Source organism: Dromiciops gliroides, chromosome 1 (genome assembly GCF_019393635.1).
Source record: "Dromiciops gliroides isolate mDroGli1 chromosome 1, mDroGli1.pri, whole genome shotgun sequence".
NCBI lineage: Eukaryota > Metazoa > Chordata > Mammalia > Microbiotheria > Microbiotheriidae > Dromiciops > Dromiciops gliroides.
Genome location: NC_057861.1, coordinates 735,215,836 through 735,240,982, shown reverse-complemented (window position 1 = coordinate 735,240,982; position 25,147 = coordinate 735,215,836). Strand labels below are relative to the sequence as shown.

At 45.5% G+C, this 25,147-nt stretch overlaps 1 protein-coding gene across 4 annotated transcripts in view; it reads right to left on the bottom strand.

The window, feature by feature from the left end:
• PRICKLE2 (prickle planar cell polarity protein 2) overlaps nucleotides 1-25,147 on the bottom strand; it is a 366,874-nt gene that overhangs the window by 42,138 nt on the left and 299,589 nt on the right. For all 4 annotated transcript variants that reach the window (XM_043965328.1, XM_043965320.1, XM_043965312.1 and 1 more), the window contains 5 exons: nucleotides 24,645-24,758; nucleotides 21,156-21,293; nucleotides 19,549-19,752; nucleotides 16,821-17,007; nucleotides 7,763-8,629 (listed from right to left, as the gene is read on the bottom strand). In XM_043965328.1, coding sequence (XP_043821263.1) covers nucleotides 7,763-8,629; nucleotides 16,821-17,007; nucleotides 19,549-19,752; nucleotides 21,156-21,293; nucleotides 24,645-24,758 — 1,510 coding nt within the window. The remainder of the gene's footprint in view (nucleotides 1-7,762; nucleotides 8,630-16,820; nucleotides 17,008-19,548; nucleotides 19,753-21,155; nucleotides 21,294-24,644; nucleotides 24,759-25,147) is intronic.

Sequence of the window (25,147 nt, the reverse complement as noted above, 5' to 3'; positions counted from 1 at the left end):
CAGCACGGCCTGACTCAGTCTATAAATGCATAATAAGGGACAGATTGTCTGTTCCAAGGAGAAAGGTCTGTACGCTCCCAGTTCTAAACAGAATGTGATTGGGAACAAAACGGGGGGCAGCACAGACCTCTGGTTCAGAAACCACTATGGTGACATTGTTCTCTGCAATGCTTGAGGGGAAACATTGCCTCTCAAAAGGCCTGTTCTCTTTGCCAGACTAACTACAACCTAGTCATTTGATAATGTAAATTACTGACCACTGAAGGGGGGAAAGCCATCAATTAAACCCAACTTTGGCTCCGGGCTCAAGGTGTTTAGGCGTCCTTATTACTCACAGGCTGAAGTCTTAAAATTTAAAGAAACACTGACTTCTCTGAATTAGGCTACTTGCTTTCCAGGGCTAGTTTTTCCAACGTCCACTAAATCTTCAGACCAAAGCAAAAGAGGAAAATAAAACCCTTCCCCCCCAAAAAGCCCCACTAACCTTTTTCCCCCAAAATGTGTAAGCTGGGGTTAGAAAATTCTGACTTTGCAAATCTAGCCAATGACATATGCTTGCAGCATACGTGTCCACATGCAACTCTGACAGCTATTTTCAGCTAGTGACTAATTAAAAAATCTACTTTTGTGCAATTTGCCTCAATCTCTCTCCCACACTGTTGCGTCTGACAGGCCATTGGACGCACGCAGGCCTGAGATGCATGGGAGCTATACTCTCCTGCCTCTGTGGAATAGAAGAAAATAGTAGCAAGCACAGATCTGAACCTGAAGAAGTAGGAAGCATCACACCAAACTCAACAGGAGCTATGGAGTCCAAATACCAACACAGGAGCAGGCACCCAAGATAATAGCCATAGAGTTTAATCCTTAAAATCCAGTCCCTTCCATAGCAGCACAAATTGGACTTGCATCTAATAGCCTGTTGAACTTCGGGAGAGTGGTAGTATAAATTTCCATTATCAAGATGTGATTCTGAGGGGGCAGCTAGGTGGTGTAGTGGATAAAGCACGGGCCTTGATTCAGGAGGACCTGAGTTCAAATCCGCCCTCAGACACTTGACAGTTACTAGCTATGTGATCCTGGGCAAGTCACTTAATCCTCATTGCCCCGCAAAAAATAAAGAAAATAAAAGATGTGATTCTGGAGTAACTTCCTGAGTGGGGGCAGGGCAGAAAGTCCTAGGGCCCTGAGAAGTTAACTAACTGGCTCAAAAATACACAGAGGATTGGGTTGGGGGTTCCCCTTGGTCCCTGCCTCTTCCAGGAACTGAGAATTTTGAGTTTCTGCAAATTTGGAACACAGAGGTGGGCTCAGAGAATCTCCCTTCCTTGTTTCCCTGGACCACCCCCACATTTCTGACTGTTCTCTGTTAGTCTCTCCCATTACCGAGCACAGAAAATTTCTTTGGCATGTTATGCCTCATTATTTCCAGGGAAAAGTCATTTGGGGGCAGAGTTAAGATGGTGGAGTACAAGCATCAACCCAGCTCAGCTTTCCCAACATTCCCCTCCAAACAATTTCAAAATAGCTCCTCAAATCAAATTCAGGAGCAGCAGAGTCAACTAGAGGTCACAGTGAGATATTTTTCCAGTCCAAGACAACTAAGGAGGTCGGTTAGAGAGATCTTTGACACCAGGGTGGGAGCCAGTCTGGACTGCACATAGAACAATACCAGCAGCTAGCCTTGGAGGCAGTTACAACAGCAGTGACAGCAGTAACTTCAACAGCTTACAGCCCAAAGACCATGAGGAGGGCCAAGCAATTAGTCAGGAGGAGATTACAGGAGACCCTTTGTTGTCAATGGGTACAGCCAGCATTGAATGGCAACTCTTTTGCCCATAGCAGTTCTGGGTCACAGTTCCAGAACAAAGAGGTGTGCTTCTTGTTGTCACAAGGTAGAAAGGGCCCTGGTCACAGTTCTAGGGCTGAGAAGAGCACAGCTACAGGGAAATAGGAGCCCTTCTTGGGTAAAGACCAAAGTACAAACCAGGAGAACACTGACCAAGTTTCTCCTGGGATCATACCACCTTGGAAGCACTAGAAACCTGTAGACCCTCAGAACTAGCTCTGAAAACAGCAGCATGAAAATGTCTAAACCTTGGGACAGTCCCTCCCCAGTCCAGGTGAGAAGAGTCCAACTTTAACATAAAGTTCAAAGTCAAGAAATAGGCTAGAAAAATAAGCAAACAACAACAAAAAGAAACTGACCATAAAAAGCTATTATGGTGGCAGGGACCAAGACCAAACAAAAACCCAGAAGACAACAATATTTTTTAAAAATAGCTATAAGCAAACCCTCAAAGAAAAATGCTAATTGGACCCAAGCCCAACAAGAATTCCTGGAAGAATTAAAGCAAAAGATAAGAGTGGTAGAGGAAAAAGTTGAGGGAAAATGAGTGTTACAAGAAAATTATGAAAAAAAATAGGTTTGGTAAAAGAGGCACAAAAATGTTAGAGAAAACAACACCTTAAAATATAGAATTGGCCTAGTGGTAAAAGAGAAACACAAATTTGCTGAAGAAAAAAAAATACTTTAAAAGCAGAATTGGGCAAATAGAAAAATAGGTACAAAAGCTCACAGAAGAAAGTAATTCCTTAAAAAAATTATAATTGGGCAAATGGAAGATGATTACTCCATGAATCATCAAGAAACAATAAAACAAAGCCAATAAGAATGGATTAAAAAACAGAAGAAAATGTGAAATATCACATCAAAAACAACAACTACTGACTTGGAAGATAAATTGTGGAGAGGTAATATAAGAATTATTGGACCAGCTGAAAGCCATGATTTTTTAAAAGCCTAGGTATCATATTTCAAGAAATTACAAAAGAATGCTGCTCTGTTATCTTAGATCCAGAGGGTAACATAGAAATTGAGAGACTCTACCAATCATCTTTTGAAAGAGATCCCAAAATGAAAACTCCCAGGAGTATTACAGTCAAATTCCAGAGGTCCCAAGTCAAGGAGAAAATATTGTAAGCGTCCAGAAAGAAACAATTTAAATATTGTGGAGCCACAGTCAGTATCACACAAGATTTAGCAGTTTCCATGTTAAAGGAGTGGAGGGCTTAGAATATGATATTCTAGAAGGCAAAGGAACTAGGATTACAACCAAGAATAACCAACACAGCAAAACTGAGTATGATCTTTCAGGGGAAAAAATGACATGAATGTGAGTCACTTATGTTATGATAATCTCAAAAAATGCGAAGGGGCGAGAAAGAGGGATGAATTGGGAGAAAGAGAAATGGAGAGGTAGAATAGGAAAATTTTTCTCACATAAAAGAGGTATAAAAGGAAGAGCTTTTATAGTGGAGGGAGAAATGGAGGAGGAGGGATGGGCAATACTCGAACCTCATTCTCATCAGCATTGACTCAAAGAGGGAAGAATACACACACACACACACACACACACACACACACACACACACACACACACATTCAGTTGGGTATAGAAATCTATCTTACCCAAAAGGGAAATAGGAAGAGAAGAGGGAGATGGTAAAAGAGAAAACAAATTAAGAGAGGTACTGATAAGAAGCAGAATAGACTTTAGAAGGGACAGGATGGAGAGACAGACAGAGAGACAGAGACAAGAAGAGAAGAGGAGAGGAGAAGAGAGGAGGGGAGGGGAGGGGAGGGGAGGAGAGAGAGAAAAGAAAACAGGATGGAGGAAAAGACAGTTAGTAATCATAACTGAATTTGAATGGGATAAACTCACCCATAAAATGGGAAGGGGATAGAGGAATGGATTAGAAGCCATAATTGAACAGTATGTTCTTTACAAAAGACATACTTAAAACACACAGAGAACTAAAATAAAGGGTTGGAACAGATGTGCTCCAGCTGAAGTAAAAAAGGCAGGTGTACAGTCATGATCTCAGATAAAGCAAAAGCAAAAAGAGATCTAATTAAAAGAGATAATCAGAGAAACTACATATTGTTAAAAGGTACCACAGACCATGAACTAATATCAAAAAATTTTCATCAAGTTTCTCCAAAAAAAAGTCTCATGTCTCAGATATATAGAGAACTGGGTTAAATTTATAAAATTAGTTTGATAAATGATCAAAGGATCTGAAGAGGCAGTTTTCAGAAGAAATCAAAGCTATGTATAGTTATTTTCAAAATGCTCTACATCACTATGGATTAGAGAAATGTGAATTAAAACAATCCCGAGGTACTACCTCACACCTATTAGAAATGACAGATTCTGGAGGAGAATGAGGGAAAATAGGGAAAATAAAATGTTAATAGAATCATGTTCTGATCCTAACATTCTGGAGAACAATTTGTAACTATGCCCAAAGGGTTATAAAAGTGTGTATATCCTTTGATCCAGCTATACTACTAGGTCTGTACCTCAAAGTAAAAAAAAAGAGGGGGGAAGGATCCCTATATGCAAAAATGTTTCTAGCAGCTCTTTCTGTGCTCACAAAGAATTGGAAATTGAATGGATGCTCACCAATTAGGGGAATAGCTGAACAAGTTGGGGCATATGATTGTGATGGAATGTCATTGTGGTATGAGAAATGATGAAGGTGGTTTTCAGAAAAACATGGTAAGAGCCACATGAATATCATAATGAAAAGTGAAGTAAGAAGAACCAGGAAAGGGGCAGCTAGGTGGCACCAATAAAGTGCCAGCTCTGGATACAGGAGGACCTGAGTTCAAATCCAACCTTAGACACTTGACACTTAATAACTGTGTGACCCTGGACAAGTCACTTAACCCTCATTGTCCCGCTTAAAAAAAAAAAAAGGAACCAGGAGATCATTGTGCACAGTAATAGCAATACTATAATGATCAACTATGAAAGACTTTGATATTCTGATCAATACAATGATCCAAGACAATTCCAAAGGACTTATGATGAAAACAGCTAGGTAGCACAGTGGACTGGGCCTGAAGTCAGAAAGACTCATTTTCCTGAGTTCAAGTTTGGCCTCAAACACTCACTAGCTGTGTGACTCCAGGAAAGTCACTCAACCCTGGTTGCCTCAGTTTTCTCATCTGTCAAATGAGCTGGAGAAGGAAATGACAAACCACTCCAGTATCTTTGCCAAGAAAACCCCCAATGGGATCATTTAGAGTCAGACACAACTGAAATGACTGAATAGCAGCAACATGATTAAAAAAAAATGTTATCCAACTCCAGAGAGAGAACTGGGTTCTTGATGAACTTGGAATGAAAATTGCAGTATAACTTCCTTCCTTCCTTCCTTCCTTCCTTCCTTCCTTCCTTCCTTCCTTCCTTCCTTCCTTCCTTCCTTCCTTCCTTCCTTCCTTCCTTCCTTCCTTCCTTCCTTCCTTCCTTCCTTCCTTCCTTCTTTCCTTCCTTCCTTCCTTCCTTCCATATGGCTAATATGGAAATACATTTTGCATGATTTCACATATATAACTGATATCATTTGCTGACCTTCTCAGCGAAAGGGGGAGGGTTGGAAGGAAGAGAATTTGGAATCCAAAATTTTAAAAGAAAAGGATATTAAAAATAAATAATAGGGGGCAGCTAGGTGGCGTAGTAGATAGAGCACCGGCCCTGGAGTCAGGAGGACCTGAGTTCAAATCCAGCCTCAGACACTTAACACTTACTAGCTGTGTGACCTTGGGCAAGTCACTTAACCCCCATTGCCTCACCAAAAAATAAAAATAAATAAATAAATAAACAAACAAACATCACATAATAAATTTAAAAAGAAAAGTCATTCAATCAATGAAAAAGCATTTATTATGTGCTTACTGTGTACTCAGTGCTAGGGATATAAGATAAGAGTGACTTAGCTCCTGTTATTAAGGAATTTAAATTTAACTAATTGACAAGCACTTCCTAAGTACCAATGTACTGGTTAGCCTTGGGGGTAAAAAGAGACAAATATACAGTCCCTGCCCTCAGGGAGTTTACATTCTAATGGAGGTTAAAGGGAAACATTAAATAATAATGGCTAATATTTATATAGCACCTACCATGTGCCAGGCACTGGCCTAAGTGATTTACAATTATTATTTCTTTTAGTCCTCACCACAACTGGGAGGTAGGTGCTAATATTATCTACATTTTATGGATGAAGGAGCTGAGACAGATAAAAGTTAAGTGACTTGCCCAGGGTCACATAGCTGGATTTGAACTCTTGACTCCAGGCCAGATGGTCTATTTACTGTTGTATTAGGAACATTACATTGGTCTAGCTGGCAGGAATTAGAATCAGTTTCAGAACTGGAAGGGTATTGAGTAGTGTAGATAGAGAGCAGGTTTTGGAGCAAGGAAGATGAGTTCAAATCCAGCCTCTGATAGCTCTGTGACCCTGGACAAGTCATAACCTCTGTCTGCCTCACTTATAAAATGGGAATAATAATAACCCCTACCTCCCAGTATTGATCAAATGAGATAACATGTGTAAAACATATTCCAAATTTTAAAGCAGTGTATGTTAGCTGTTATTATCATTAATTGTTAAATTTACCTCCTTGATAAATCTAGTCATTGCCCTAGTTCTGCCAAACAGAACCAGTCTAATTCATCTTCTGTGTGACAGGTCTTCAGGGAATTGAAGACAAGGATCATGTCTGTGATCAGCATAAAGTCATCTGTGCTCTGCTCCTGGCTTTGGCTTTAATTTGTTATGGCACCTGGAGCCCTGGGTCTGACCAGGCCTGGGTTTGTTCATCTGTAAAATGGGGGCAATAATAGGTGCTCTCTGGGCAAGGAAATCAAGATCTCAAATTAGGAAGTGGGCAGGACCTTGGAGGTGGCCAGTTGTCCAACCCCTTCATTTTACAGATAAAGTTTCTGAGGATCAGAGAGATGAAGGCATCATAAGTTTAAGAGGTAACAAAGGAGCTGAATGTAAAAGCGATTATGAAAAAAAATAAGTTCCAAGTGCCAAACGAAGGGAAGGGAAGGGAAGGGAAGGGAAGGGAAGGGAAGGGAAGGGAAGGGAAGGGAAGGGAAGGGAAGGGAAGGGAAGGGAAGGGAAGGGAAGGGAAGGGAAGGTGTGAATTCCATTCAGAGCTAATGATACCTCATTGCCCCTCTCCCCTCTCTCTTGCTCTGAGTTCTACCCCACGCAGACTCTTCTGCCTTGGCAGGCACAGTGTGTGTCTACGTGCTTCCACACACGCACACACCTGCAGACTGCAGAACTGGGGTGGGGGTGAGGGGGAATGTAAAGACTTGCTCTTCTCTTGATCTTGGCCTTTGGGCTCAACTAGTAGGATGCTCTGTGTGTGTGTGTGTGTGTGTGTGTGTGTGTGTGTGTGTGTGTATGTGTGTGTGTGTGTGAGAGAGAGAGAGAGAGAGACAGAGAGACACACACAGAGACAGAGACAGAGAAACACACAAAGAGACAGAGAAAGACAGAGACACACACACAGAGCAAGAGAGACAGAGCCACAAAGAGGGAGAGGCAGAGAGACAAAGACAGAGAGTCAGAGAGACAGAGACAGACACAGAGAGACAGACAGAGACACAGACACAGAGAGAGACAGAGAAACAAAGACAAAGAGAGAGACACAGAAATAGAGAGACAGAGACAGAAAGACAAAGACAGAGAGACAGAGGCAGAGAGACAGAGACCTCTAGCGAGCACAGAGGCTGAGTCGGGGGTAGTTTGGAAAGCTTTGGCTTGCTTCCCTTCACCCCCAACAGTGTCAGAAGTACAACGCCATGAGGAGACATGGCAAGGACGCCAAGGCAAGCCTTCAAGCTGATGACTGGTCTCCGCAGGACCCAGCGGGGCTCAGGCAAACATGGCTTACCTGTTGCGTTGGACAGCGCCAGCGACTCCATGGAGCCCCGGGGGGTTTGCTCAGTGGGTGTGAGATCCTCCGTGTATTTCATTGCACTGAGAGGATGACGGGTGCGACAGGGCTGTGAGGCCATGCCACCTTCCTCTTCCTCCTCCTCATACTTGGGGACTTTGATATTTCCTCGGGTCTCGCTAAAGCTCTGGTTGGACATGTCGCTATAGCTCTCTTGGGAGCGCAGCCTGGCTGGGTAATAGTCCTCCCGGCATTCCTTCATGAAGCTGCCCCCGTGTCCCTTCATGGCCAGGGAGGAGCTCCTTTTGGGGTTGCTGAAATGCTTGCCCCACATGTCAGCCTGCGCCCCGGCCACCTGAGCCGGGCTGTAGGAAGTTCTCATGTTGCACTGGCTGAGGAGCTGCATGGGGCTCTGGGACGGGCTCTGCTCCATCTTATTGCCATAGTGATACAGCTCATCGCGGCTGCGCCAGATGTGCTCCCTGTTGAGGCTGGGCGTCTGGCTGGACAGGCTGAGCAGATCCATCTGCAGGGACAGGGGGTCCACGTCGGCCGAGAGGCGGTTGGAGGTCACCTGCATCTGGCCGCACGGGTTCAACAGGGACTCCTCAGCCTTGCCTTTGTTCTTACCGATCTTGGCGCTCCGCCGGGACTCCTTGGCCCGGGCGTTCTGAAATGCGGAATCCGAGGAGTCCGAGCCGTTGGGATCCTCTCCGGCGCTGCAGGCCCGGGAGCAGAAGATCTGGCCTTGCTTTGGCAGGAAGGGGCGGCCCAGGAGAGACTTCTTGCAGTGAGCACAGCAGAAACAGGTTTCTGTGGCATGCCAGTGCTGGCCATCGTAGGTCATCTGACCTTGGTCGATGCCTGGGGGAGGACAAGGAGGGAGAAAGCATAAGTCTTCAACCCGAGGACCCCGCCCAAAGTTCCCTTCTGCTATTCACTTGAGCCAGAGACATTTAGAGGCGAGCACCCTGGCTCTGGAGCCAAAAGACCTGGATTCCAATCTTGCCTCTGAATCTTACCACCAGGCCACTTTAGATAAGTCATTCAAATCTCTTTGGGCTTCAATTCTCTCTTCTGCAAAGAGAGGGGCTTGTCCTGGACAGCCTCTGAAGGCCTTTTGAGAGCTAAATTCGGCTCCTCTCACCTACCATGTGTCATAGTATCAGTGACCATGTGACCCACCTATAATGTCCAAATCTTGCAGGTGACAGCCTCATGCTTTCTGTCTGAAGACTAGACCAGCCAAGTTTGGACTGGCTCATCACTAGCCGCTGGCTAGCCCCTGCCAACAATGCAGACAGTCTACCACTAGTAACAGCTGATAATAGCTAACATTTTGGGGGGGGGCAGGGCAATGAGGGTTAAGTGACTTGCCCAGGGTCACACTAGTAAGTGTCAAGTATCTGAGGCTGGATTTGAACTCTGGTCCTCCTGAATCCAAGGCTGGTGTTTTATCCGCTGCGCCACCTAGCTGCCCCAATAGCTAACATTTATAAAGCACTTACTATGTGCTGGCCACTGTGCTTTACAAGTATTATCTCATTTGATCCTCACAACAACCCTGGGAGGTAGGTAATGATGACGACAATGACAATGATGATAATCATAGCTAACTTTTACCCAGCTCTTACTATATGCTGGGCACTGTGCTAAGCACTTTATAATTCTTATCTCATTATATCTCAGCTTCCCAACAATGCTAGGAGGTAGGTGCTATTATTACCTCCATTTTACAGATGAGGAAATTGAGACAAATAGGAGTTAAACAACATGCCCATGGTCATACAGCTAGTGTCTGAGGTCACACTTGAACTCAGGTCATCCTGATTCCAAGGGCACCTAGGTGGCACAGTGGATAGAATGCTGGGCCTGGAGTCAGGAAGACTCATCTTCCTGAGCTCAAATTCAGTCTCAGACACTTACTAGCTGGGTGACTCTGAGCAAGTCACTTAACCCTGCTTGCCTCAGTTTCCTTATCTGTAAAATGAGCTAGAGAAGAAAATGGCAAAGCACTCTAGTATCTTTGTGAAGAAAACCTCAAATTGGGTTGCAAAGAGTCAGACACAACTGAAATAACTCAACAACAACAATTTCCTGACTCCTGGTCAGAGCACTAACCACTGTATTACCCAGCTGCCCAATGACACAAAGGTCACAGGAATAGAGACGTAGAGCTGAATGGGACCTCAGAGGCTTTCTAATCCAATCCCTTCTCTTTATGGACGAGAAAGCTGAAGTCCAAGGAGGTGACTGACTTGCCCAAGGTCACAAAGGAGGGATTTGGACCCACATCCTTTGACTCTGGAGTCAGTGGGCTGTCCACTGTACCCCTCCACCCCCTTGCAAGGTTACATTGATTTCACACTGATGAAGTCACAAAGCCTTGAAGCGCCGGAGTCTCACCAGAGCCTCCACACCCAGCCCCCACTTTCCCCATATTAAGTATGACTCATTTCCTTTAAGGAAAGATGTCTTGGTTGAAGAATCTAGAGGAATAAACTGGCTTGCTCGGTTGGGTTTTCATTCCACAAGTGGCCTACGTCATCATCACCAGGTATTCTCAGGAGTCCTGGGACAACTGCTGCTTAATGTCCTGGTCTTGGGAGGATGGGACTTAGCCTAACCAAGAACTACAGATGGTCCACTGAAGGCACTTGGGGACCACATCGGTCAGACGGGCCTGGCTATCCAGGCTTGGAAAAGTGGGAGAATAGGGGATGAGTCTGTAGGTCTTGGGGGGCATGGGGACAAAAGCAGAGAAGGCAGTTGTAGCAGGAAGGGCATCGGTGTTAAAGCTTAGAGGACTCAGCCTTCTGGATTCTAACTGAGTGACTTCAGACAAGCGCAGTGTCCTCTTTTATAAAGTGGGGATCGTCAGATCATCCCCACGTAATTAAGGCAACAGAAGGGTCCAGGGAAGGTCTCCCGCAGGCAGTAGAATTTGAGGTGAGTCTTGAAGGACGAGGCAGAAGCGAGGGGGAAGAGAATTCTGGTCATGGGACACAGCTGGTGCACTGTTGGCTCCTGGGCATGTCCTTGAAGAATTACTCAACCACAAGAATTCAGCTAAGTTACTTAACCACTCTGTGCCTCGGTTTCCCCATTTGTAAAACGAGAGGCAGAATGAGTGGACCTCCAACAGTCCACCTGAACTGTAAGTCAACAATCCTGTGATTGAAGATGCCCTTCTTTCCCCCAGCAGGTGGGGGGAGGGGCAGCGCCAAAGGGCCATGGATGGGTCTTTATTCTGCAGAATTGAAGGATGAGCAGGAAAGTCATCTTCCTCATTAAGGTCTTAACAACCCTCTTTCTCAGCAGGTAGGAAATAATCCCAACCTATTTATTGACTGACCCTCCTCGAAGCAGGGCTCCAAAGCTAACGCTATTTTCTTAAGATCGACTTTTAATGATGTGGCAGTGGGACGCTGAGCAAGGAGGTGGCTAGCGGAGATTCTCAGCAATGCAGGGGCAAAAAAAACCAGATGGCAGCTTCCCCTTTACCTTCCCTGGCTATGTGGGCTCCACAGGAGGACGAGGAGACAGGCTCTGGTTACGCTATACGCTCATTTATTTCTTCCCCAAACAATGTGGGGAGTGCTCTGGTCTCTGTTTATTTTTGAGTGAGGGATTAAGGAATGTCAGGGGGTGGGGCTGAGGAGGGGGTTTAGGGCTAGCAAGGAAAAGAAGTGGCAAGTTGCAAGGCCTGCTCCCAAGGGAGGCAGCTGGTCCTTGGGAATTTCTGCAACTCTATTCCTAGCCCAGAACTAGAACATGAAAAGACACAGGTCAGCATCCCTGCTCCTTGGTGAGAACAGACTATCAGAGCCAATCTCTCCTCCGGACCTTCCCCAGGAGAATCAGAAGATCCACCACTTCCAGTGCCCATGAACCAGCAGTACTCTCTTTAATCCCAGTATTAATATCCCTGGGGCAGTTTACCAACAGATGAGGAAATTGAGACCCAAGGAAGTTATGAGCTTTGGCCAAGGGCAGCTGAGTTGTGTCAGAGGAGATTCTAGGGGGTTCTGTTTGTTCTCAGAGTCCTCTCCAGCCTCCTTGAATGTCCAGAGTCCCTCACAAAGATGCCCCACCCAGGCCTGCCTATGCTCTGAAACAGAACTTCTCTCGTTTTCTTCTTCTAGTTAAAATATACCCAGGTTGTGTCTTATTCTCTTAGGAAATGGGATAAGATTAAAACTGTGATTTCATTGGTTAAAAGGGGCTCCCAGGTAAGGAAAACGCCCTTTGCCAAAAGGTCAACAAGTCAGTATTTGAAATTCTATTTAATGTTTTCTTAGGGACTAAAGCTAATTCAGCACAGTGGGATGTGGGGAGTGTCAATAACTGGTAGTGGTTCCTATAGTTCCTGAACCTGGGGCAGGATTGGCATATTTATAAGTACAACTCTTAAAGTACCGTATAAACATGAGTTATTATTATTTGAAATTACGATGACATCAACAATGTTTTTAGGGTTTACAATGCACTTTGCATGCCTCACCTTAGTCCACCCTCATTGCAGCTCTGTGAAGCTAATTAGGGTTACAGCTGAGGTGTGTTTTGATTCCCATTTTTACAGATGAGGGAAATGAGTCACTCGGAGAGACAGACATTCGCCCAAGGTCACCCAGCTAGGAAGTGGAAGAGCCAAGACTCAAATCGAGGCCGTCTGGCTCTCTTCCCATGCCCCCAGAACAGTCTGGTTTTCAAACATTCTAGGTGGAAAGCGATGTACCTCCCTCCCTCCATCCGCTGGAGGTGGGGAGGTGGGGAAATAGAGACATAGGGTACTGAGCCGGTGGTGGGCTTGGAGCTAGGAAGATTTCTGAGAACAAACAGCACCAATGATTTAGAGCTGCAAGGGACCTTAGGGTCCAACTAGTGGATTCTTTTACAGATGAGGAAACTGAGGTGAAATAACCCACTCAAGGTCGAGGGAGGATTTGAACTCAGGTCTTCTAGCTCCTAACCCAATGCTCTCTGAGATGAAGGAACCCTCCCCTCCAACTGTTGTCCTTAAGTGCAGGGTGTTCCCACCCCATTTTTATGAGGCCAGAGAAGAGGGTTAATGGTTTCCGTCTCCTGGGGAGACCAACAGAGACAGCTGGGGCCTGACAAAGATGGCGGTTCAGAGGAGATCCAGTTTGTGGGGGCCTCTGGGGGGCTTGGGGGAGAGGCAACCAATGCACAGGAGCAGGGCTGAAGCAGCAATTCAGGCCACAGCAGAAAGATCCACTGCTTCAGATGCTCCTCTGACCTGCTCTTGAACTCCACACATCTGGAAGTGGGCCTGTCCCTTCCCCGTCCAGATCTGCCTCCTTTACAAGCCCTGTAAGCATTTTCCTGAGCATGCATGTGCCTACGGCTGCTCCATCCCCATGTCTGTTTATAGGACTGTTTACTCGGCCGGGTGTGTGGGGGGGAAAAAGACCGTTTCCCTAGCAACCGGTCCCTGGTATGTGAATGCAGGGAGCTGCTGTATAAATAGGGGATATCTGGATAAGAGGGATCACTCACAAAACTCAGGGACTGTGTGTCAGTGCAAGCGGCAGAGGGCCACACTTTTGCTGGGGGAAGGAGAATTCTCTTTTGCAGCAAAGCCTGCATCTTCTTCACAGTCCAGGGTATTTTTAGCCACGCCATCCATTGAAATGGCAGGCAACTCATGAGGACGACTGCACCTTCCCCATAAAACTCAGACCCTCCCCTCTTTTTTATGGAAAGAGGAAGGGAAGGAGGGAGAGTCACACTGTGTTTGAGAGGACAGAAGGGAGCAAGGGATCCAATAAATCCAGGAGGCCGGGGTTAGCTGGGCCTCCTCCTGCAGCTGTGTGGTCAGGCTTTGCCTCTCTGGACGCACCAGGGTGGGGGAGCTGGCACTTCTCATCAGAGGTCATACCCCACATTTAGAATCCCCTGCCGAAGATGCAGCTGCTCGCTATCATACTACAGGCATTCCCATCTTTTTCTAAGCTTGGGTTCAGGGACTTAGAGGTCAAGCCTGTCCAGTCTCCCTGTTTTATAGATGAAGGAACTGAGGATGAGAGGCTAGGGAACTGGAAAGGGTCGGAACTCAAATAAGTCTAGTCTTCTCAGGTTATGCAAGAGGAAAGCCAGGCCCATAGCGTGTATTTGTTTATTTTTTTCCTCTACAGAGTTTAAATGAGTTTCATAGATTTGGACTGGAAGGGCCTCATTCAATCTAGTCCATCCCCCTCTAAAGAGGGGAGAGAAGGAGACATTTTAAGTGAATGCTGAGAATCACATTTAAAAAACCAGAGGCCATCTGCTCTAAGCCCCTCACTTTTCAGGTGGGGGAAGTGGACCCAGAGAGGTGTAAAGATAACACGCCCCAATTAAAAATTGGTCCCCACAGAGGCAGACTTGTCAAAGATCACCGGAGCCCAGAAACGATCAGAGGATTCACTAGAAAAATAAATCCCATCTCTGACACTCATTAGGACCTGCCCTTCCTCCCCCCACCAACATCCCATAATTCAGCTCCCCACGGCATAACCCTCCCTGGGCAGAAGTTCCTTCATCCGTGAAATAGTGGCGTTGGCATCGAGGGTGTCTGAGGGCCCTTGGCTCTATGATCTTAACCATTTGCTTAAGATTCTCCCTTAAGATGCTTCCTTCTCCCTCCCACCCCCACCCCCACTTCCCACAAGGAAAACACACTCACACTCTTGAGAACCAATAGTTCCCTAGTGCTTTTCTCCCTTAGGATATGATGCTTTGAAACAACAGGGATTTCTCCCCCTCCTCTTTTTGGGGAGGGGGAAGAGGAAAATTAGGTCAGTTTGCACAGTGCCAGATCAATGCGGTAAAGGCGGCCTTGGAACAGGAGTATTTTTCAGGGCAAGCTTTTCTAACATCAGGGTTCAGAAGAGACATGTACCAGGGAACAGACCCAGGCTTTGAAAAGCCAGCGTTGAGTGACTAAGCAATCCCCAGGCACCCAGGTAGGCACCAAGGAGGACACTGATCTTTATCAGTTTCGTCTTACCCCCCCCTCCAATCCCCCATTAGAAAAAAAACAAAACTCCTAGGATTAGTCATTGTGTGAACAAATCTCTTCTGATGACACGGGGAATTTGACAGAAAAAAAAAAAAAACCTTCCTATCCATCCAACCCTCTTTTCCATCCAGCTGAATTTTCTCCTTTATCATAATGACTCCTAAGTGGGCCAGAATGGCTTGGCACGCTATCTCCCCAGCCACTTCCTTCAGGTAAAGAGTTGGCAGAGACTAAAGAGACTTCCAGGAGCTGCAAAAGCAGTACAGAGAGACTGTGTTGCTGGGCTCCGTCCCACACAAGCCTCCTGCCCCACCCCAGTCTTTCCCAGGAGGCTCCTCCTGTGCTCCAAGAGGCTGGAGGAATGGCTAACAAACTGGCTTCTGGGGAGCGGAGGGGAGGTCCTGCTCCCTTTCTCTGCTCTGCTCCCAGAGCCCATGGAGGTGGCGCTGGTAGGAAGTCTCATGTCTCCTGTTTAGTGCGTGTGATGCGTGGGGCACATTCCCAGCCACAGCTGTCATCGTCCAAAGGGCAGGGGGGTCAGAGGGGCATTGGGGAAGTAGACTTAGGGCTAGAAGGGACCTGGAGGCCACCTAGGACAACCCTATGTCTTAACAATTTGTACACATTTGTTATTATTCGCTTTATTTTTACTCTATGTGTGTGTATAAACACACAGTAAAAATATAACAGAATATAGTATATATAATAGATTATCTATATATATGTGTGTGTACATATGTGTATATGTAGAGTATATGTGTGCGCACACATGTATATGTGCACGTGTGTATAGTACGTGTGTGCATATATGTATATATGTGTGTATGTATGTGTATATATGTATATATGAGTGTGTGTCTGTGTATACAGTTTTCCCTTCCATATCCCAGGGGTTGGGGGGTGGCATCCCTGCAATCTGGAAAAATCCATGTAAAATTTTTTGGTGTTCCCTTCATACCAGAGAATAGGTTTGAATTGTTATGATATTAAAAGATATATGTTGATCTTCTACAATACCATACATGTATTTTATGCATTGCTGAGTTTCTAAACCTTTTCTGTGTCATCTGCTGGCCTTCACGTGTCATCTGTGGCTTCCGCAAAACCAAAAAAATTTCCATTTAATTTCTTATGCTGACCCGCAATATATCAAAACCAAGATGGGGGAAGTTGTGATGTGGAAGGGATAACAATATGTGTGTATGTGGATAAACCTTAGAGGCACGCTCTCTCACTCTCACACACACACACGTATGCATGCACATGTGCACACATAAACACACACATCGTAAAGACCCTATGTATCCTTTTAAGTTTCCTGGTACCTCTAAATCAATGGTCCTATCAGCTTCAGAAATTCTACATATGTACATATGTATATGTATGTGTTTGTATATACTGTATTTGTCTATCTTCTATCCATCCATCCATCCATCCATCTATCTATCAATCATCTATATGTGTCTGTCTGTGTCTACCCTATCCATGTCTCCATCAAGAGAAAAGACATATATATGTGTGTAAGATTTCTGTGGATGGCCTCTGATGTATATAACATTATATTTATATTTTCTTTTCTAGTTTTTTTTTTTTTTTGGCGAGGCAGTGAGGGTTAAGTGACTTGCCCAAGGTCACACAGCTAGTAAGTGTCAAGTGTCTGGGGCTGTATTTGAACTCAAGTTCTCCTGAATCCATGGCCGGTGCTTTACCCACTGTGCCACCTAGTTGTTCCCTTTACATTTATATATTAAAACATATATGATTGTATAGGCCAATAAATTTCCCCCCACACATATACTAATATGTATTTGTTCTCTGCCCCATTAGAGTGTAAGCTCTTTTTGTGTAGGGAGAATCTCAGTACTGGTACTTGGATCCCTACTGTCTCCCGCAGGCAGGGAGCAGTGCAGATAGGATCTGAATTCTTCCACTCGGCTACATCACTTTCAAGTGGCCACATTCCCTTGAACCTGCTGAGTTCCGTGGGGTCTGAAGGGAGCCCACCCCTGGGGGGCAGGCTGGCGGCCTTACCTATATGCTGAGCACAGGCGTCACAGTACTCTGCGTACAGGGATTCAAAGCAGCGGCAACAGTAAGGTCTCCCCTCCTTCATGATATAGCGCTGGCCACCCAGCACCGCTTCACATTCGAAACAGCAGAAATGCTTCATGTGCCAGTGCCGGCCCTCGGCCTCTGTGCATTCGTCTGCGAAGATGATCTGGTGGGGAATAAAGCCAGGCGTGCCTGTCAGGAAGCTGCTGAGATTCAGGGAACACCTCCTTCAGAGGAGGAAACCCAACTACCATCCAGGCAAACAAAATGAATAAACAAAGGACAAGAGGCCACCTGCATCCTTCTTAGCTTCCAACAATGACCATAATGAGAGACAGTGTGGTATAGCGGTTAGAGGGCTGGCCTCAAACACAGGAACCTGGGTTCAGATCTCCCCATTGGCCCCTGTTGGCTTTGTGACCACAGGCTCTCAGTGTCCCCAAGCAGCTATTTCAGAATTTGTGGCAAAATGGGTGCTAAGCCGCATTGGAAGAGAGGGTTTCCTCATCTGAAGCTCCCTACACCAATTAAAAGCCAGATCCTGAAAAAAACAGACCTCTTTTTGAGGGGGTGAGGATGCAGGATGAACCCACACCTTCTGAAGTGTGGGTAACTCCCAGGATAAAAACTCTCTCAGCCAATAATGCAGATTAGAAGCCAGTCTATATCCTGTCCTGAAGAGTTACCAGATGGGGATACCATGAGGTTAAGTGACTTGCCCAGAGTCACACAGTCAGCACATTTCAGGGGCAGGATTGAACTCAGGCCTTCCAGATGACAAGGAGTCTTCTCCATCCACTAGCCCAGGCTGCCTCTTGACCCACAGACAATGATGATGCCCCTGCTTTGTACCACCTTGTTCTACCTTGCAAGAGGCTTTTGTGTTATTCAATTCTCAGTATAAGGGAAAGGGAAGGGAATAAGCATTTTTATCATGCTTACTATGTGCCATTATCTCACTTGATCCTCCCAACAACCTCCCAGCAAGGTAGGGGCTATTACTGTCTCTATTTTACAGTTGAGGAAACTGAGGCAAACAGACATTTAGTGACCTGCTCAGGGCCACACAGCTAGTAATTGTCTGAGGTCATATTTGAACTCAGGTCTTCCTGACTCCAAGCCTGGTACTCTATTCATTTCATGACCTAGCTGCCCTAAAAGGTAAGAAACAAGTATTTATTAAGTGCCTACTATCTGCCAAATATGATACAAATATGATCTCATCTGATCCTTTGCAAAGCAGATGCTATTATTACCCCATTTTCTGGTAGAGGACACTGTAAAAATAGAGGTTACGTGATTTGCTCAGGGTCTCACAGTGTTCATGGGTTGGAGATGGGATCTGAAGCATGGGCTTCCAGATTCCAAGCCCAGAGCTCTATCTGCTGAACTGAGCTGCCATGTGCTTCTCTTCCAGTACTTATCCGGGCTCACCTTCTTATTGCTATCCTGAGTACTTGTCTTATTTCCCACTGAGGCAGAAACTGCATCATGTCAGTTTTTCCTCAGCTCTTGACACACTGACTTGTACACAGCAGGTGCCCAATAAATGTTGGCCGAATCAAATTGAATCTGGTTCTTTCCCTAAATAGGAAGAAACTCACTGGTTGGCCAAACCCTTCACAAGGTTAAATTGCAATGCTGCTCACATTTGGAACTTCTTTTGCACAGACTACATGCCCCAAGCTTCTACCCCTTTGCCAGGGTTTCTTTTCTCTGAGTGTGAGAATGATTCTCACTCCATAGGGCATATGAATCAGAAAGAAGTCAGATTTGGGTCTACAGGCTTCCTACAGAAAAATCTCAACATCTAAGTAAGGCAGTGAGCTCTACACTAATCCAACATTTACTGAGCATCTATGGATAGGACGTCAAACCCAGAGTTAGGAAGATTCATCTTCCCAAGTTCAAATCTTGCCTCAGACACTAGCTTTATGACCCTGGACAAGTCACTTAACCCTGCCTCAGTTTCCTCATCTGTAAAATGAGCTGGAGAAGAAAATGGCAAACCACTCCAGAAAATCCCAGAGGCGCACAGAGAGTCAGACACGACTGAAATGACTGAACCACAACAACAGCAACACCAACAAGGAATTCCCAGTGAGGACATTCCCTCTACCAAACATTAAGCACATTACAGTCTTGGGGAAATTGGCTAGGACACAGAGTTTAACGACTTGCCTTGGGTTCACATAGCCAGTTTAACTGTGATCCGCCTGACTCAGAGGTCAGTGTTCTCTATTTATTCCGGGCCTTTCCCCAAAGGCAGACAGTTAGGTGAGAAGAGGAAACTCTTGTTTCTAATGCCCAGACATACATATTAAAACTCAGGCTTTAGTTTCCTTTAAGAGAAGTGAAACCTCAAGGCCCCTGGGGTCTCATTCTCTATGGTGGAGTTTATAACTGGCCCAAAGCCAAGGGAAGCCACTTGTGGGTCTTCCTAGCTGTAGCAACCATCTCTCAGGGAGGAAATAAGACAGACCACCATGATCGTCCACGGTGAGGACGCTACCAGACATTTTGACCATTGGGATGGGTGGGACTCATGATAAACTTTTTGTCTCCTAAGTTTAAACAAAAAAGATGGTGGAGTGCCCTAGATTTACTAACTCTGAACCCTGACTGTGGCCCAGTGGCTGGAATGACTTTAGGCAGGGCATCTGTTTGGTGGCATAAATCTGGGGGGACTGGAAGGACCCACTCTTACCTCATCGCAGGCCGCACAGCGTGGTTTCAGGCATTCGGCGTGGTGCCTGCCACAGTACATCTTCCCATCTTGGTAGAAATAGATCAAGTCCACCAGGAGCTCATTACAAACTGTGCACATGAAACAGGATGGGTGCCAACACACCCCGTGCCCGGCTCTCGATGCAAACACAGCTATGTCACCGCCATTAATCTGGCCTCCACACTGTAAGAGAGAGGACAAGGAACACCGCGTGAGAAGGCTGATGGGAGAAAAGACTTGGAGATGGAAAGAATTTGGAGGCCATTAGTCCAACTCCCTTATTTTTTCAGGGGGACCTGGGGCAAAGAGAAGTAAGATGATGTGTGAAATATTAAAAAAAAAAAAGTAATAAGTAGAGAGGTAAGATTTGAACTCAGGTCTCCTGACTGTAAATCCTTCCCACCACATTCTCACTATACCACTTCCCCCACTTAGAATTCCATGATACTTAGATGAACTCCAAGCCAGGATCACCCTCCCATATGAGATTCCTCTGCTTTCTTCTCTACCATTTTGACATGGCTTCTTTTATTTTTGAATTTCTCTTTAAAATTTTTTAAAATTTATTTTTTAACATTCATTGAAAAAAAATTTGAATTCTAAATTCTCTCCCTTCCACCCCCATCCCTTCCTCACCCATTGAGAAGGCAAGCAATATGATATCAATTATACATGTGAAATCATGCAAAATATATTTCCATATTAGTAATGTTGCCCAAAAAAGCAAGAAATATAAAGAAAGTAAAAAAAAAATGTCTGCTTTGCTGTGTACTCTGAGTTCATCAGTTCTCTCTCTGGAGGTGGATAGCCTTTTTCATCATGGGTCCTTTGGAATTATCTCGGTTCATTGTCTGACATTGCTTCTGTGGCATTCACGCCCATTGGAATGTGAGCTCCTTGGGAACTGTTTTTACTTTTCTTTGTATCACTAGTTCTTAGCTCAGATTCTCACACACACTGCTCAATAAATGCCTTTTGATGGAACTCAGAATCTTATAAAAATTAATGTTGAAAACTATCTTTACATGTAACTGGAAAAATAATACTATTAAGATTGGGGGGAATAAAGGCCTTTTGATCCACTGATTGATTGGCTAGATGAGGCCTTAGTTTCAAGGGACAGCGAAAGCAAATGAACCAACAAAGTGGAAACCAGCAGATGAAGGATTTCTGTAACAAAGAGACCTTCATCCAAGCAGGTGTTGTTTTCTCTAAACTCTCCAAGCTTAAAAGTCATACTAGGGGCAGCTAGGTGGGGCAGTGGATAAAGCACAGCCCCTGAATTCAGGAGGACTTGAGTTCAAATCCAACCTCAGACACTTGACACTAGCTGTGTGACCCTGGACAAGTCACTTAACCCTCATTGCCCTGCAAAAAAAAAAAAGTAGGCCTTTACTCCAATTGGGTGGAAAATAAGGAAAAGACCAGTTTCCCAGGGACAATGCAACCAAGCCTTCTTTACCATTTAGCCTGAGATAGTCCTTGCCTTCAGTTTTTGAAGGGGCTTTGGGCATCTGTAAGGTCCTCGTTGGACCCCAGCATATGGTGGTCAAGGCACGGCTGGTGTGGATTCTAGGCAAACTCACCTGCTCACAGATGGCCCCTGTCATGGTGACAGGGAATGGCCTGACATTTCCTCTGCCCAGATTCTCCCGCTTCCTTTGGTTGCTGAAGAGTTTGAGCTCCCTCTTCTCTTCCTCATCCAGGGAATTGCAATATCGAACCTAGAGACACAGAGAGACGTGCAGAGAGATGGATTTCATTAGGATTCCTAGTCTGGGCCTCCAAGCCACCCGGGGGGACTTTGGGTAGAACATGGTTGGACTGACCCTCGTCTCTGCCCACATTTTCAGGACCTTTTGTCAATGCCGCCATTTGAAGAAAACCTCATGGAGATCGATGCAAAGTGAAAAGGGCTCAGAAAAACTAGGAATCTTTGGAGCTGCATCCTCTTCTGATGCAGGCTGAAAGGTTTATTGGTCTTCTTGGCTGGTCTCTTCTAGGGAGGCAAGACCAACCAAGCAGCTAAAGTCTTTAATATTACTGACTATGTGTAATGACTTTACAATGACTGACACCCCTTCACTCCCACCCCTCTCCCTTCTGATTGGAGGAGTGGGAGGTGGAACACTAAACTCCTCCCTTTATAGAAGGCAGAAACTGGACTCAGTTGACTCGTCTCTGCATCTGCTGCTCTGCCTGGATTGGACTCCAGTGAACAAGATATCCCTGAGCCTGGTATCCCCTCATCTCCCCCCACCCCAATTTCCTGCCTCCCCATTAGACCCTGAACACTTTGTTATCCCCACAATTAGGACTGTGCTGTCGAATAGTAGGTGCTTAATAAGTGTTTATTGGATTGAATCTTGAGTTTTCTGAACTGAAATCCAAATTCCATTATTTAAAGGGAAGTGGCGCCAAGCAGACCCTCAGTGAAAAGGTTTACCATCTTCCTAGATTTGCTGCGAACCTCACAGGCCTCCCCACTGCAACACACCAAACACTTATTGCAACTCAGCCTGTCTGAGGAATTACTGACCGACCTTGTGGTGCCTGATGTTCTCATAGCTGACATGCTGCTATCTTGTTTACAGACGATTTCAGTGAAACAAAGCCAAGGGAGTGGTGGAGAGGGAGGGGGGGGGGGGGTCTCGGAAATTCCTTCCAAGGCACTTTGGGGGGTGGTGGTGACATGTACATACATGTATATTTACTCAGGGGCATGTGTTCAGGAGAAGAAATAGAAGGGTCTTGGTTTTTGGTTTGGATTTGCCTTCAGTGAGGCAACTAAGTGAATATTTTCTAGGATTTATATTTCTTCCGTCTCGGGGTGTCTTTTGGAGCCTAAAAGTTATACCCTTTCCCTTCCCCCTTCTCCAAATATAGTGAGCCAAGAATCAGGAATTCTCAACCACATCCTCTAGGTTTGGTCTATGGAAGCCCAATCTGGGAATGAATGGCATCCAACTCACTAAGGAAAGCTTGGGAGTCAGAAGTCTTGAGTTCGAATCCTGCCTAAGACACTTTATAGCTGTGTAAGGCACACTTTCTCCCAGGCTTACCTTGCTCATTTGTAAAATAGGGATAATGATAGCACCCACCTCCTCCCAGGGTTGTTGTGAAGATGAGGAGGGATAATATATATATATATATATAAAACTCCTGACAAATGTAGCGCTCCCTGTTAGCTACTACTATTATTGAATAATTCAAGTTGACTTCTTTCTTGACAAGGACAGAGTTTCATGGAATATTAGAGATGGAAAGTCCCATAGAATCCCTTTAGCCCAAGCCTCCTTGGAGTTCAAATGACTTTTCCAAGGGCACATAGCTGGCTGGTGGCAGGACCAAAGTAAGACTCTGGTGCTGCTGGGCCTGGCTTCTATCAAACCACAGCACGTGGCTGCTATCTATGATGGGGTCTTCTGATTTGAGGAAAAAAGCAAATGGATGGAGTATTTACCTTACCAATTATCTTTTGTTCTAAAATGAGCGTGCTGAATGGGCCTAATTTGCCCACTGATTTGCACGTATTAAATTGTCACTAACATGAAAAGGCAATTTGTGCGGTATCACTTTTCATTTTTTAAAAAGCCCATAAACCACAGCTCCCCACACAGAAACAGAGAAGAGAGACCTTCTGATGATGAATCAAGCGAGAAAAGTACCTGTGCGCCTGTGCTCCAGAGAGACCGGGAGCAGCCCCCCAACATGTAGTTAGGGTTCAGGAACAAACTTTTAAATGAAGGTGCACTTGATGAAGTGGCAAAATCGGGCTTATTCATTTCTGAATTGGCTCAGGAGGCATCACGCTTCGAGCCTGTCTCTCAATTTTATAGGGGAAAAGAAAAGCCTATTTAGATGAAAACAGGTCTGGATGACATGGCAGCAGAGACCGCTCGGGGTATTGTCAGGAAAAGGGCAGAATGTCCATGTCCAGGACAGCTCCCCTCTCAGGATGGGCCTGAAAATCACTCCCCTCCCCCTTTTTCTCCAAATAGGGTGAGCCAAGATTTAGAAATGTTCATTCACATCCTGTAGCATTTGGTCTTGAGGCCCCAACCTGGGTGTAAGCATCAGATGGATGGCACCCACCTGATAAAGAGATTTCTTTCTTTTATTAGATCTTAAGCTGGATCTTTTCTGTGAGCTCTGTTAGAGTCTGGGTGTAGAATACAGCTCCTTTATATGGGATCATCTCATTTACCCTTCCCTCAGCATTTAAAAAAAAAAAAATTCATTTCCAGTTTGTAAATCTGGTTGCCTCGGGGCATGACGTGTCTTTAAAAGAACATTTCAAAATCCAGCTCATAGGTGATTTCAAGGATTGGAAATATCCATGACCCTGACTTTTGTTTGTTAAAGAAGCAGCTGCTTTTCAAAATTTTCACCACAGTGACAAAAGAGAAACCCCAGACATTCCTCAGACAGACACTTACTAGTTGTGGGACTCTGGGCAAGTCTTATACCCCTTCATCTGCTTTCTCATGTATAAAATGGGGAACATGCTAGCACCTTCCTCCACTGGGAGGATCCAATGAGGCAATGTGCATAAAGCCATTTATGAGCCTCGAAGCACTATATAAATGCTAGCCTTGGTAAGTTATTACTGTTGTATCCAGAATTACACATCCAGCCACCTAACTCATCCCATGAAAGAACTACACGCCTGACGCACAGGTAATGGGGTTGAAAATTAATGGGAGCCCCAGCTCGTTTGCTGGGCTGGAGCTGGGGAGATGAATTCTAACCAGTTCTAACACCTGCAGTCACCAAATGGACAGATTTTTCTTCTTAGATGGAGCAAGTATGGACACGAGCTATTGATTTCATTCTGCACGTGCTCCTGCCCGTCAGTCGGCTGTGAGAGGCAACATGGGAGAACACCCTCCAATCTGAACCCCCTCCCCCCCCCCACGCCCCAAGAATCTGAGTGAGTTCACTTTGGCTCACGTGATGGAAACAGAAAGCAAGGTCTGAACTATGGAGACCCAGTTTTCTCTTTGAAGAAGCCTCAATGGAATTACTCTTCCAACAGATGTGAAAGAGTGACTTCCTGGGATGGCCTTCCTTACCTCATTGTCATGTGGAGGCAGTTGATGCAAGAGCTGTTTGATCCTCAGCTTTTCTCCAGGACTGTTGACATAGGGGACCTTCTCTTCTGGGAGACAGCTATAATACTGGTGAACCTAGGGGTCAGAAAACAGACAGCCACATTCGTTACTTCCCTGACTGGTCCACTCAACACCTTCCCAAAAGATCAGGACGTGGTAACTGACCATAGCCTCCAGAAGGCCCCTGGAACGAATTCACACCAGACCAGGTGTGAACCGTGCCCCAAGGAATGTGCCTGTCATTCAGCAGAAAGCAAAGACGCCCCCTCCTTGTCCAGGGTTAAGGTCAATCAGACATCACAAAGGGAGCTGGCCATTCATTCTGGGGAAGGCGAGCCCACGGGAGGGTGGTCTCATCGGCATTCCCAAAGGTTGGGCTTTACCATTTTCTCAGGTAGACTCCGGCACGCTAGCGTGCGTCCCTGGCCAAGGGGATATGTCAGCGCCTGTTTCTGCACTGGAGG